Genomic DNA, 13827 nt, shown 5'->3' on the forward strand with positions numbered 1-13827 from the left:
TAAGTGATGCTAAACACCCTAGTGTCTGAAGACGTTGACGGATGAAATGATCATGTCGCTGAATTGCCCATCCATCAGCCAAAGAATGTCCCTGGTTCGGAGTTGCTGCGTGGTCGACAAATTTCAAGCCTCGATGTGTGTTCCAGAAGGAAGTAAGTCGGACCCCAGATAGGCTCGGAACCCGAGCCGAGTAACGTGTGAGGAGCCAGCGAGCGAGGTTCGATAGCTGCGGTCTTGATTTATGGCTCGATTGTGTTATTGCAGATCCAGGAACTCAATATGTAACCCTCATGAACACAAAAAATGGTGAATGATTTTTCTTTGTTGCCAGATATCAAAACAGCTCTTCGATGTCTCGCCGTCAGTTTCCGAGGGCCAGCGCTGGAGTGACGTTGTTGACTTGGTTCCCGGGGCTCCACTCAGGGTCAGGTCCCTTTTTTTCTTCCAATGCGGCGACTTCAGTAGGCTCCAGAACGATCGCGGAGTTGTCCAATCAAAAAAGGGGGTTCAGCAAAAGACCCGTCAAAGCAGGTACGTACCGGGCCAAAGTATCGTTGTGCTGGCGTTGCTCCTTGCGCCGCCTCAGCTGGCACGCCTGCACAGCTGCAGAAGGGGGGAACCTGCGCGCCGCAAGCTGCACCACCCAGAAACCCAATACGCTGCTAGCAGGAAAGACAGGAGCTGGCGTCGCTGGTGGTCCGTGCTTGGCAGATGCAGCAACCTTGTGTTTTTTTCGACAAGACCCAATCGATTGATGCTTCGTCACTCTCACATATTTGCTAAATCCGCTTGGGAGTTCTGCCACCTGCGTCTACGGGCCTCCACTTTCCCCAGCAATACCTTAGGCCACAGAATCCATCCTCGAAATGTTTTTCTGATTCTCTTCATCCACCGTACCGAGCATCATCATCCTCACCGCGACCCCAAGACGACTCCTCGCGCGCCCGGTCGCTCGACATCACCATGTTTTCTCCGACCATGAGCGAGGGCGGTCCGGCCACGGCCACGCGAAGCAGAAGACGCCAACGACCCGCCAGCAATGAAAGCCTTGCTCAACAACCCAAGGCCAAGCGCCAACGTGTGCCTCTGACCGAGCAGACCTTCGTGAACCCCGAAGTCTCGTCTACGCCTGCCTCCGAAATGTACGAGGTCAAGTCCGACAAAGTTGCGACGCTCGACGTGCGGCAAGACGGCATCGAAAACCACCACCACCCCATCACACCAACACCTAGGAAGGAGCTCAGCGTACGCGCGAAGAAGCCCAAGGGCGGCGAAAGACCTACCAAGGGCGATGGAAGTGTTGTTTTGGTAGGTCTCACCTCGGTCGCATTCTGCCCTCGACTGCTGCTAACCACTTTCCAGACGACAAACAACGCTTATACCGTGAGCAAACTCCCTGCGCTTCCAGACCGTATCCGTGCAGATGCCTCAGGTAAGTGCTTTGCCATCAACGCGCGCGTCCTTACCTAACCGCCCGTGTAGCTCAGCAGCATGGCGAGATTTTTTCCAACGGCTACGCTCTCAGCCTGAGCCATACCCACGCCATCGTATGGCCCTACACGACCCCGACGCAATCCCCCGAGACCTTTACATTCACTCTCCCATACCCTTCCAAGCATGCTTCGGACCCTCTCCCCTTGGGGTGTCTGGTGTCGCCATCAGCATCATCCAGCGAACCCGGTCTTGTTGTTGTGATGCCCGTAAGCGGGAAAGTCGCCTACTGGGAGTCCATTTCGAGCGCCGCAACATTGGACTTCATCCGTCAACAGCGGCACGGCGTGGAGGGTTCGATTTCTGGCATGTATTCCGGCGAGAGGGTTATCCAGATCACCAATGCCGAGTCCGCCGGCTTTATTCTTGCGTTCAGCAGCGGCAGACTGGCCTTCATGAGCGTACGAGACGGACATGGCAGACCCACGATTTCAGTTCAATTCCTCCGCACGAGCCTCGGACCCGTGAATGGGGGACTTTTTGGAAGCATCCGCCACGCCCTCACACACTCAACCGGACGTGGAGATATCGCCGCTATACGGGCGGAGCGTACCACACGCGTCGGCGAGCGCAATGTTGTTGCTGCAACTCTCAAGGGAAGGCTGCACGCATGGAGGATCCACCGTGGAGGGCACCACGATACCATTGTCGAGGCGGACATGCAAGAGGAAATCGTCGACGCGATTCGCCAAGTCGATCCTTCGAGCAGCGAGTTCCACCAAGACACGTTCGAGGTTGTCGACTTCGCGTTCGTGCCGAAGGGAATGGAAGCCAAGTATCAGGATATGAGCAGATTAAGCGACGCCATGGCTTCTGACGACGTCAACTTACAGCATCTTGTTTTGCTCGTCAGCCTTACAAAGAAGAAGGAATCCCACTACTCCCTGGTTGAAGTCATTCTCTCCTCATCCTCGGCCCAGGTCGGCATGGTCCGGCCTATTACATCCTACAGAGCACGCTACAGCCCTTCAAATCCGCTGCAGTCCGCCCGACCTCGTCTCTACCTTCCCAGGCCGGCTCTGGTGGCTTTTATCGTTTTCGACAAGGCGGTGGTTGTTGCGTCAATCGGCGTTCCTCCCGAATCGCCCGACTCACAACTGCAGGAGGATAATCATATTATTCCCCCAACGTATGAGGACGTTCTCAGTCTTTCTGACAACAATGACTCGGAGGTGCTTGGCTCTGGCTTTGAAGAACCTCACAGTGGTCATGAGGAGTCAAGAAGCCAACGCCAAAAAACAAAGAACCCAGCAGTCGTTTTGATCGTCCGCGGCACCGGCGTCGTCCGACTGACAACAACAGATATAGACAGATTCGGCAGCGACACGCCCCCCAAAGTCACACCGAAAAGCAAGCTAGAGCAGGCCGTTTTCTTCGGCAACAAACAAGATACCCCGCTGGTTTTTGACGGAAGAAGAGGCGTTCAATTTTCGGACAGCGAAGTTGCGGAAGCTGCACTGGAGTTGAGCCATGAGATTATGAGCTCGTCAACACCCTATATCTCCACTGTGCCGGCATCTCTCGAAGACAATCTCAGCAATCGTGTCGTTGCTCTGGAACGCCTGATGCAGCACCTCAAGATCACTAAGGTCAACTTGGACCGAAAGACTCGATGGCTGCTGCTTTCACACGCTGAGAAGATGATGGTCGCGACCATTCTTTGGAAGCGTCACGAGGCGTTCACCAACGAGCGACCTGCTGACGACAAGAAGTCCCTGGTTGCCGAAATCGTCGAATTCATTCACCAGGATGATAAGAGCAAACCTAACCGCAACGCCGGGGAGGTCGACCGTGTGAGACACTGGTTCGTTCACGACGTTGCCAAGGTTGAGCTCTTCATTGCCTGGGCATATGAAGTGATCAAGTACATGTACAAGGACCATATCATGAATGATGTCCGCATCACTCGACTCATGTACGAAGCGCAGCAACTGAACTTGGTAGCGCTCATCACGGCCCTTGACTACCGGCAGAAGAAGTTGGCTTTCTACGGTCTTGAAGACGAGGAGCTAGAATTTGGCATTCTTCGCGACAACTACGAAGGCCTTTCGGAGCCGTGGACAGGCTGCAACTACATCTGCAACAACTTGAAGAGATTGCTCGAGTTGACTCACACATGGCTCGATCAATACTACCCACCAAATGACAAGGTAAAGGACAAGTCGAAGCAGCCTGATCCCACTCTGCTTGAGAAGATCAACTCAGAGATCTCAAATCTGACAGATCAATACCTGGTGTCTCTTCTTGAATCATCGCGCTGGAACGCTGTGCAGCTCGATGCAAAGACGCAAAAGTGGTCTGAGCACTTGACGAAGCTATACGACTCGGAGCGCAACGACAAAGTTCTTGCTCTTCTACGCCTTGGCAAGTGGGATGAGAGCATAAGCATTGCTGAAAAGCATCGATGCTGGAAAGCCCTGGCCTTGGCCATGATCGAACAGATTAACACCCTCAGAAGCGAGGCAACTCTGTCAAGGTCTCAGACCGAGGCTCGTGAGCTCACGAAGAAGGCAGAATCGAGGGAAAGGCAGATTGGCCAATACTTCGACAAGTACGGCGAGGCCTTTGCTTTCCCGACCTACGAGATTTTGCTGGACAATGCCGGCGTGAAAGCAGTCTTGGACTTCGAATTCGACAACCACGCATACAGGACCAAGTTTCTTCGTGAAAGGCCCGAGCTTGCCAGGATATCTTGGATCAACGATATCCAAGGCGAGGATGATATCGACCATGCGGCCAAGACCCTTCTCAACCTCGGACTCAATCGCGAGCAACAGGTCTGGAACAAGAAAATCGAGCTCAGTCTCGGCAAACTCGCTCTCCTGGCCGAAACGCAAGAGTCATCCACGCCTGACGTCTTTGGCTTGAAAAGCACAGAGAGTAGCGAGGACTCATCTCAGTCCAATGACAAGGTTGCGGCTATCGACAACGCGCTTTCACTCATCAAAATTCAAGACCAGCTCTATGCCCAGATCTTCCCCTCGATCCAGACCGCCGTGGATGAGACTGCTGAAGTCCAGCTTGCCATGGAGAACCACTGTTTGCATATTCCTAAGAAGCACAAGGCTCTGATACAGATCTTTGAGACTAGCATGCGGCGGCTCGTCAAGCACGAGGCGTTAGATGCCAAGTCTCTCATAGATCTTCTCACGCTCGTCAGCCTTCCTCCGGACACGGTAGCTGAAATCGCGGACCCCTTCTACCTTGCGCTGTTGGCGGCTTCCTACGAGCTTCAAGGAGAAGAGTTGAAGATGATGAAGCGCCTAATCTGGAGACGCTGCTTCATCCGTGATGACTGGGCCAAGATCAACGACACCCAGTTGAAGGACGACAATGCCGTCGAGGAGAAGCTTGTCAACACCGCGCTCTTTAATGCCTTCGTCTCCTGCTACCAGAATCGTAAGTCTTTCTCTTCGTGTAAATGCCTTCTTTCGCTGACAATAGCCAAGAAACCATTGATGACCCCTACCGTCCATTCCGTCCGTCTGACGCGCTGGGCGCATTTACGGAAGATCTCGACAGCCGCTTCGATGGTATGGAGAAGTCCTTCCGTGACAAGCTCCTGGATGCTATGAAGTGGGAGGATTCAGTCCTGCGCAAGTACATCGAAAAGTCGCGTCTCGAAGAATGGAGCCGTACGACGGCGGAGACGGCCGAGTCGTTGGTTGCAGAATCGGTGGACGATGCCACGCGGGCCGCTACCGAGGAGCTCCCCGAACAGCACACGAATGGCAAAGCGAATGGCATCCACTAGGAGGAACCTGCACCTGTTCCCCTATTATCTGACTTGGATCCTAGATTGGAAGCCATGCATGTCATTCGTCTTGATGGAGGGATTTCTTTGTTCTAGCTATTGGGAATTGTTTGTATTATAAGCCGCACGGCTTCATGGGGGTATGTCCCGCCTTTACAGTGCCACGGCACGAGGCCAACGTTTTTCTTTCTTTACTCATCACTCTTAACTACACACACACACACTTTCATGATGACATTGGGAAGGAGGTTTAAGGGGGGAAGGAAGGGGTTTGGGAAGGTTTCGTCCGGTTTTCTTTCTCTTTTTCCAATATGCGTCTTTTCCTCTCCTTTAAAAAGAAGAAAAGGCACAAAGACCACCAAGAAACGAAACACCAGATATCATTGAACAGCAACAACAAAACGAAAACCATGGGGAACACACGCGAGAGAGGAAGAGAGGAGGAGGAGGCAACACAAGAGGGGACTTGGGCGGCCGGCATCGTCTTGGCGCGTGTAGTAATCAATCGGAGGAGAGAAACAAAGTCTCGGGTTCCCCGTTTTCGAGAGACGGCTTGGGAGAAAGCTGCTCCAGATTAGAAAAAGTTTGATCGTTATTTCTTCTTCTTCTTACTTGATGTGTCTGCATTCGTTCCCATAATGCGACAAACCCTGACCTCTCTAGGTGGGGAGCTTGATGCGTTGGATTGATGCCGGGCGTTGGGTTCGTTACGTGAGATGATGATGAGGCAACTGTGCTTTTTTTGATCTGCCAAGGGGTCGGGAGCAAGGATCTTCCTGCTTTGACAGGTGGGCAAAGTTTTTGGGCACGGCGGGAGGGGAGGGGGCTCCGGAGTTTGGTTTCTTGATGAGTTGAGAGGCATGTCATCATGTAAACTACAAGCTGAGTATGTGTGCCTGCAGTATGGATACTGGTGAGTTGGTGGTTAGTAGGATTTTGGCGGCGGCAGAAGTATCTATAGTAAACGGGCTTTTGTATCAACTACAGCTTTTTTTTTATTAAAAAAAAGTAGTTTGTTTTTGGCCATAGCGATAGCGATGACTACGATGTCTGAAGCATTTCAGCTGGTAAGTAGAAGTTCTGCGGTCACTGTCGCGAGTTGCTTGGTAGAGCATCCTCCTGGTCTTGGGCAAAATTTGCGGGTTTCTAAAGTTTTAGTGTACGGCAACTTTGATAAACCACGATTCATGCTGTTGAGAGAGGCGTTGCGCGCGCAAGAGGTAGACGCCATGGGGAATTCGACGTCATTCACAAGGATGAGCAAGCCACCGTTTGTGCCGAGGAGAGCGAGCCTCATCCCGGGCATTACTCACGGCGGCGGGCTTGTTGTCCGGCTTGAGACATGACTGGTGAACTTTAAAGCCTGAGTTGCTTGGTTCGCCAGATCTTGCTTCGACGATAGCTTGGCCATCTGTTAGTCCGGCATATCTTATAATCACGAGGTCGATGGATCAGCTTTGAGCGGCAGATATCAGAGACAGTGTAGACGGGACTAGCCGGTCGACTGCCCTAGGACTCTGGACTGTTCCTTTCGTCTCGTAGGTTCGTGAGCTCTGAGAGACAAGAAGATTGCATGCAGATGGGACGGGCTTGACGGGAGTTGTTCATTGGATGACGGGTGGTGGAGGGACGCTGGGAGGCCTGTGTGTGGTTGATACTCGTGAGAGTTCTAGGGAGATGGGTCAGCGTTTCATTTGAAGGTTGGAGAATATCTCCGATTGCGAGGGAGGGCCAGCTGACGGGGATCGGGGGAGGAGAAGTGAAACCGTAGGGCGGGAGGGAGACTGAACGAGTGGCTCTTCGAGCCGCATCCCTCGACGGGATGGTGGGAAGAAGACATCGGATGATGTGCACTTTTTGGTTGTGTTGTGCTGATGGGTGGTTGGGTGGGAAGCAATCCGACGCCTAACATCAGAAAGAGGGCAACCCGTATCGAATGGCATTGGGAAGCGGTATCCATGCCAAGGGGCAGCCTCAGCGGTTGTTGGTTGTCAAGCAACGACTTCTGTATCTAGAAGACCCAACATGGAACGGGGCGGGCTTTCTTTCACCGCATCTCGGGCGGCATCTCGGCGGTGGGAACCAAGCTTGCCGGGCTGCAACACCGCTGCAGGTCCAAGCCGGGACGGGCAAAGAGCTGTCGCAGGAGACGATGTCATTGGACGGTGGCGGCCTGAGCAGCTGCAACGGCTGCAGACAGGCGGGTTCTTGTTGGCGATCCGCCATTCTTATTCGACCCGTTGAAGCATTCTTTTGCGGCCATTCGTGTTGAACAGGTGACGACGAATCGCAAACTTTTTGGACGCTCTCATGTGGAATAAGCGGTGTTTCCCGACCCATTCTTTATGCTGTATCGCTTTTGCCGGAGGTGATAGTTTCGATGGATAAGACACGCCGGTACGAGGCTGCAAGGTTTTGCGTTTATGCTGATTACTGAGAATATTAGAACACGTCGTCGCCAGATGCCACGCAGATTGTTAACGGGGTAAAATGTGCTGCGGGAATGGCTCGCAGCACCCTCCATGTACCGAGGATTTCAGTGCAGTATGAGCGAGCATATCTGGATTCCTCAGCTGCGGGCCGGTTCTCAGGAACTCGGTGTGCAGGGCTTGACTTGGAGCGGATGGCATCGCTAGATGCGCTTGTGAAGAAAGCTAGCCGATACGCCATGTTTGATCGTGTTCTTTCTCTTCCGAGGACCTCGCGGTCTCAGGGTGAGGTCATCCCTTGTCTGGATCTTGTGTTGTGTCCCTCCAAAGGGGTCGTCGACCGGATAACGACTGGCTAGCAGAGCTGTTGGGGCTAGGAGATGGAATTCCTCGTCCACGGGAACAAAGCGAGGAATGCCGCCTTTGAAGCGGTTGGAAAGTATCCCGTCAGCGGACCTCGATCCCCGCACAGGGCACACGCCGCATTTTCTAGGGTGGTTTCTAGCGCTTCCCGGTGCTGTTTGGGCTCGGCTTGGCATAGGTGGGATTTGCCGCTATGCTGCAGCCTCCAAGGGAGCAGACATGTTTTGTGTACTTTGTACAGGTCCAGACGGGATAGGCGCGGTCAGAGTTAAGGTAGCCATATCCCCTGGCGCGTCGTTGGACTATCCGTAGTTTGGCGTCTCTGTCGTGACCCTAGGCCCGGAGCCATGTCAGGCAGGAGGTTTGCGGGTGGCTAGGCATAGCCGGAGTAGGAGAAGGAGCATCAGATGACGAGCGTTGATGCAGTCGGGCGAACTCTGGGTTCGCAATGGTTCGGATCTTGGAAAAGGAGGTAGTGTTTAATTGAGATTTCTCGTGAGGCGAGACGAGACGAGACGAGACTAATACGGTGTGGGTTCAACAAGGCCATATATCTCGTTGACGAGGATGCAGGCGACAGCGAAGGCGACGACGACTGTTGTCGCACGGTTGATATGGCAGGCTGGGCTGGCGGGCGGTTGAGAAGAGACGACGGCGGGACGGGAGGAAAGAGTTGAGAACCTAAGGTACTGCGTAAGGGGAAGATGGAAGATCGTACTGCAAAATTGGAGCGACCAGGGGCGCTGTAGGCGACCCGAAGAAGAAGTCGACTCCGGTACATGCGAAATTGGTAGGAAATTGGAGTGACGACAAGTACCATCCTCTCCTCTTCCCATAAGCGTGGCCTTGGCAGCGAGGTACCCACTGCGATGGCTCAGGTTGCTCCGCTCGATAGTCGGTAAGGCAAGGTACCTGCCCGGAAGGGTGAGGTACATTGCGCGCGTACCTGACCCAAGTGGATCAACTCCTCGGTACGTACTCGATTGTCCAACTCTCACTGGTCAATAGCCTCAGGCACTACTGCTTTTTCCCCCTTTGTGAAGTGGGACGCCTCTGCCATCCGATGGTCTGTGCTTTCGATGTCGGCTCGTCTCTGTCAGGCTGGTCAGGACTCAGCTCAGGACAGGCACAGGTCACATTGGATCAGAGTTGGTTGATTCTCACCACTCACCACTCAATTTCAGTAGAAGACCGTCCGGAGGGCTCCCGAGCCAGCATTGCCCGGCAGACCACTCGGGGCGGCCGTACCTGCAAGTTTGCTGTTCTATCAACCGCGGTACAGTCGATCCAATTGTTGAGGCAAATACCTATCTGTAAGGTAGTTTTATATGATATTATCTCTTCTTCCTCCAATCCTATCCGAGGACCGTGACCTCTACAGGCTCAAGCTCCTTTTCACTCGCCGTGCCAGTGCCATCCCGCGCCGGACCCCTCGTCGATTGAAATTAGACCCAATCCCCTTGGACGGTCAGCGGCCACCCGCAAAGTTGAAAGTTGGTGGCTCTCTTCAGTATCCGTACTCCGTACCGCTCACTTTCAAACCTGGCCCTGGACCGCCTGCAACCCAGGCCTAGGTACCTAAACCTGGCCCTTGACCTTGACCTTGACCTGGACCATGACAGTGACCCGGACCTGATCTGACCCCTTCTCTCCCACTGAAAGTGAAGTACGGACCGCGGTGAACGGTACAGCGTAATTTTGGTGGTAAGGAGTTGAGGCGTCGCTTGCAATTTCATCTTGAGCCGTTGACGACACCCTTTGCCGGGCAGACGAAGTGCCTCTTTTTCTCCAGCTAATTGCTGCCTTCTCCCACCCACGCCGACCTTTTTCCTTTTCCCTTTTTTCTTTCCCTTTCCCCCTCTCCGGCTCCCGCCAATCGCTCCTCCTCGCCGCGACAAGCCTCGATCGGAGACGATTCAACGGCAATCCGACAACGGCGAGATACGACTCAGCCCTCGCACCGCCTCCCTTCTGCCCCCCCCGAGACAAGTCAATCCATCGGGCACCGAACGGGAGCAGGAAACATTGGATTGGATTGGATCGAACTTTGGAAGGAAGCTGCCTTATCGACGACAGGCACCAGCAAGCTGCGGCGGTAAAAGGACAGAAATAGGTCACTCGGACCAAGGAAGACGGGAGCGAAAACAATCGACGACATCCATCAATCATCGAGGTGAGTAAGAACCAGTTTCTGTACCCAGTCCAGCAGCGTCGCTGCTGCACCCACCCGCCCGGCTGCACAACTCGACGACTTCCATTGCCTGCATCTGCATTTGCATTTGGCTCAGCACACAAACATGCACCTCACCTCACGCAAAACCGTCCCCTGCACCGCTGTTCCCTGCAATAAGCAATTGCAGACCCTGGGAAAGATTTCAGCTTCGACTTGGGCCTCAGGCCACGGCTGTTGTGTGCTGGCGATTCGTGTGCCTGCCTTAGGACGTTGGTGCCCACAACCCAGCCCAGCCCAGTCCGGCCCGGCACCGAGCCAACAGCACCGTTCAGCAGCTGCCCACCCCAAGCTCCAGCTGCCAGACTGCAGCACAGCACCAAAACATCAGGTCCATTTGCACTGCACCGCCGGCAGTGGGCCGTTTCTGCCAGTAGCAGTGGAGCGTCAGCACCTCAGCAGCCCAGAGCCCGGTCCAGCCCATCCCGTTTCCTTCGTACCTTCCATTCCCATTCCCATTCCCATTCGCACTCCCCGACTACCTTAGCACATGTGGTCCCGGGGGCGGATTACCCACTGTAATCACTCGTCTGCGACTGCCATCCGTCTCTCTGCCCCAAAATCCGTCCATTCTCTTCCCCATCCATCCTTCCTCCCAAAACCTCTCTCCTACCTAGCAACCACACCACACACCCCCATCCATTTCCGTCGAACTGATTTCGCCCACCGAAAAGTCGGCCCAAATGGGCTTGCGGACCCTTCAAACATAGCTGACCGCGTCGAAATCATTTTTGCAGATATCGTCTTTTCAATCTCCCCCCTTTTCTTCGCACCCGAGCGAAACGAGAACGATCCCGACATCGAGTGAACGACCCCCAAACGTCACGCCTCTCGACACCTTCGTCCGTAACAGGACGGCCCCTCGAACGCGATGGCATCCTCGTCTAGCAACGTCGTGGGCGTCCACTATCGCGTCGGAAAGAAGATTGGAGAGGGCTCTTTCGGTGTCATTTTCGAGGGCACCAACCTCCTGAACAACCAGCAGGTCGCCATCAAATTCGTACGTCGCCGACTTCGCTCAACCCGTCCGTCACCGCGTCGCTCGTCGCCTCGCTGTGGCTCTGCCATTCCCGAAATAAATCACTAATTTTGTATTTCCTGCAGGAGCCGCGTAAGAGTGATGCCCCCCAATTGCGAGATGAGTACCGCACGTACAAGATTCTCGTAGGATGCCGTGAGTTTTCCCCCATTGCACGTGCCGGCCGATGCATTGCTGACAATCTTTCCAGCCGGCATCCCCAACGTCTACTACTTCGGACAGGAGGGTCTGCATAACATCCTGGTCATCGACCTGCTCGGCCCCTCCCTCGAGGATCTTTTCGATCACTGCGGAAGAAGGTTCACCATCAAGACTGTTGTTATGGTTGCCAAGCAGATGGTATGCGCACCTACCACCCGGCTCCTCGGAATAGCGAGAGACTGACTTGAAACCAGTTGTCGAGGGTGCAAACCATCCACGAGAAGAACCTCATCTACCGCGACATCAAGCCCGACAACTTTTTGATCGGCAGACCAGGCACTAAGGCGGCCAATGTCATTCACGTTGTTGATTTCGGCATGGCGAAGCAGTACCGCGACCCTAAGACGAAGCAACACATCCCCTACCGCGAGCGAAAGTCCCTCTCCGGCACTGCCAGATATATGAGTATCAACACCCATCTCGGCCGCGAACAATCCCGACGCGACGATCTCGAGGCCCTCGGCCACGTTTTCATGTATTTCCTGCGCGGTGGTCTCCCCTGGCAAGGTCTGAAGGCTGCCACGAACAAGCAGAAGTATGAGAAGATCGGCGAGAAGAAGCAGACCACCCCCATCAAGGACTTGTGCGAAGGCTTCCCCGAAGAGTTCAACAAGTACCTCACCTACGTGCGAAACCTCGGATTCGAGGACACCCCCGACTACGACTACCTCCGCGAGCTCTTCACTCAGGCGCTGAAGAACACCGGCGAGGTCGAGGACGGCGAATATGACTGGATGAAGATTTCCAAGGACTCGGGCAAGGGATGGGAAGCGATGAAGGGACACAACCCCAACTACCTGCACAACCCAAATGCCCGACCCGGCCCGTCCCAGATGGAACTGCACAGCGGCCATCGGGGCGGTGCTTCGACACCCCACAACCAGGCACAGAACCTTACGGTCAGCCGTTTAAACGCCGCGCAACCCCCGCCTCCTTCTCCGATCAAGCAGATGGCGAAATCGAGAGGTCAGCAAAACGCCCCAGGCGCCTTGAACGCGCAACGGGGCAGCGGAGTCGGGGGTCTTCGGGACATGGCCACCCCCACCGGCTCAACTCAGGCCCAGTTTCAGAACAGCAACCGCAACCTTCCCCAGAACGTCCCTCAACAGACGCCAATGAACCAACAGCAGGCCCAGCCTAACGGCCGTCCTGCTGAGCCCCAGCCGACAGGCTTCCAAAAGTTCATGAAGGTTCTTTGCTGCGGTATGTGATATCTACTTCCCTCGACTCGATTCAAACGACTGACGACAATGCAGGTTAGGAACATCTTAGACTCTGCTTTTGTTCGTGTTGCAATCATGGCAGCAAAGACAGCTGCTTGTCTACTATATAGCTGCCCACTGGACAAACATACGCCAGACGTCGGATCGATGTATGAATGATCTCAGGCGGCCACACCTGAGGTAGCTGACGACTCTGGCAACCACGCCACTCCCCTTTGTCCGCCATTCTTCATCTCCTTCCGACGACTCTTTTCCTCCTCAAGCTACACTTTTTTTCCGCATGACGACCACGGAGTAGCACAGAGCATCACTGGCTATTCCGGGATAATGACGAACACAAGCCTTTCTTTCCGGTTTTTTCTTCACCCGCGCAATGACGTCCTCTTTTTTTCCGGATTCTTTTCGGGGCATCATAAAATCACTGGCATGGAACTCTCGACTTGGGGATTGGGACCTTCTTGAACTAAGAAATTTCTGTTTCTAAGGAGAGAAACAAAAAACATACAACTTGATAATGTACAGCGCAGCACGGCGCAGGGCGGTTGCAGGGGTTTAGCATTGGGTCAGGGTTCTGCGGCACGTTTTCGTTGAGTTGATAATAGGGCTGGCCGTGCAGGGGCAGCTTGAGGCGAATGCGCTGTTGGGGAGGTCAATGACAACAGGTGGTGGAGAGCTAAAGGAGAGTTGTTGTGAGAGTAGTTGTGTGGAGGCCGATAGACAGAGAGAAGGGATACAATGGACATGAAACTTTACACTACTTGAACACAAGATTGATAACTCTTGAAAACTGAGACCTCACAATGTGACACTTGCTCCCTTATTTGTGATTGAGCCTGACTACCTCATTCCTGTACCAAGGAATGTGAAAGTGGGTGACAATGCCTTTGCAAATTGAGCCCGGAGAGTCTTTGATCATAGAACAAACAATGTCTACTCTTAGGAGTAAGAAAAGTCGCAACTGGCATTTCATACACAATATAGGTACTTCATCTTGCTTGTGTATCTCTAGAACCTCCCCTTGGCCATCATCGCCAGGTCTTACGTTGATGAGGTTGACTTTCAGACCTGCACATCAAGAGAACCAGAATGGCATGAAA

At 53.9% G+C, this 13827-nt stretch overlaps 2 protein-coding genes across 2 annotated transcripts; both read left to right on the forward strand.

Annotated features, from left to right (window-relative positions):
* Window positions 1–963: 963 nt before the first annotated feature.
* CkaCkLH20_00394 (nuclear pore complex subunit nup133) lies at window positions 964–5245 on the forward strand (the record flags this gene model as incomplete). Its single annotated transcript, XM_038883114.1, has 4 exons — window positions 964–1308; window positions 1363–1432; window positions 1483–4890; window positions 4941–5245. 4 exons carry the CDS (start codon window positions 964–966, stop codon window positions 5243–5245), a joined length of 4128 nt encoding a protein of 1375 aa, XP_038751819.1.
* Window positions 5246–11138: 5893 nt separating this feature from the next.
* On the forward strand, window positions 11139–12718 carry CkaCkLH20_00395 (casein kinase i; the record flags this gene model as incomplete). The annotated part of the gene is made up of 4 exons (XM_038883115.1): window positions 11139–11267; window positions 11372–11441; window positions 11497–11645; window positions 11702–12718. The coding sequence occupies 4 exons, from the start codon at window positions 11139–11141 to the stop codon at window positions 12716–12718; spliced, it is 1365 nt and encodes a 454-aa protein (XP_038751820.1).
* Window positions 12719–13827: the final 1109 nt, after the last annotated feature.

This window comes from Colletotrichum karsti, assembly GCF_011947395.1.
Source record: "Colletotrichum karsti strain CkLH20 chromosome Unknown Scaffold1, whole genome shotgun sequence".
Taxonomy (NCBI): domain Eukaryota; kingdom Fungi; phylum Ascomycota; class Sordariomycetes; order Glomerellales; family Glomerellaceae; genus Colletotrichum; species Colletotrichum karsti.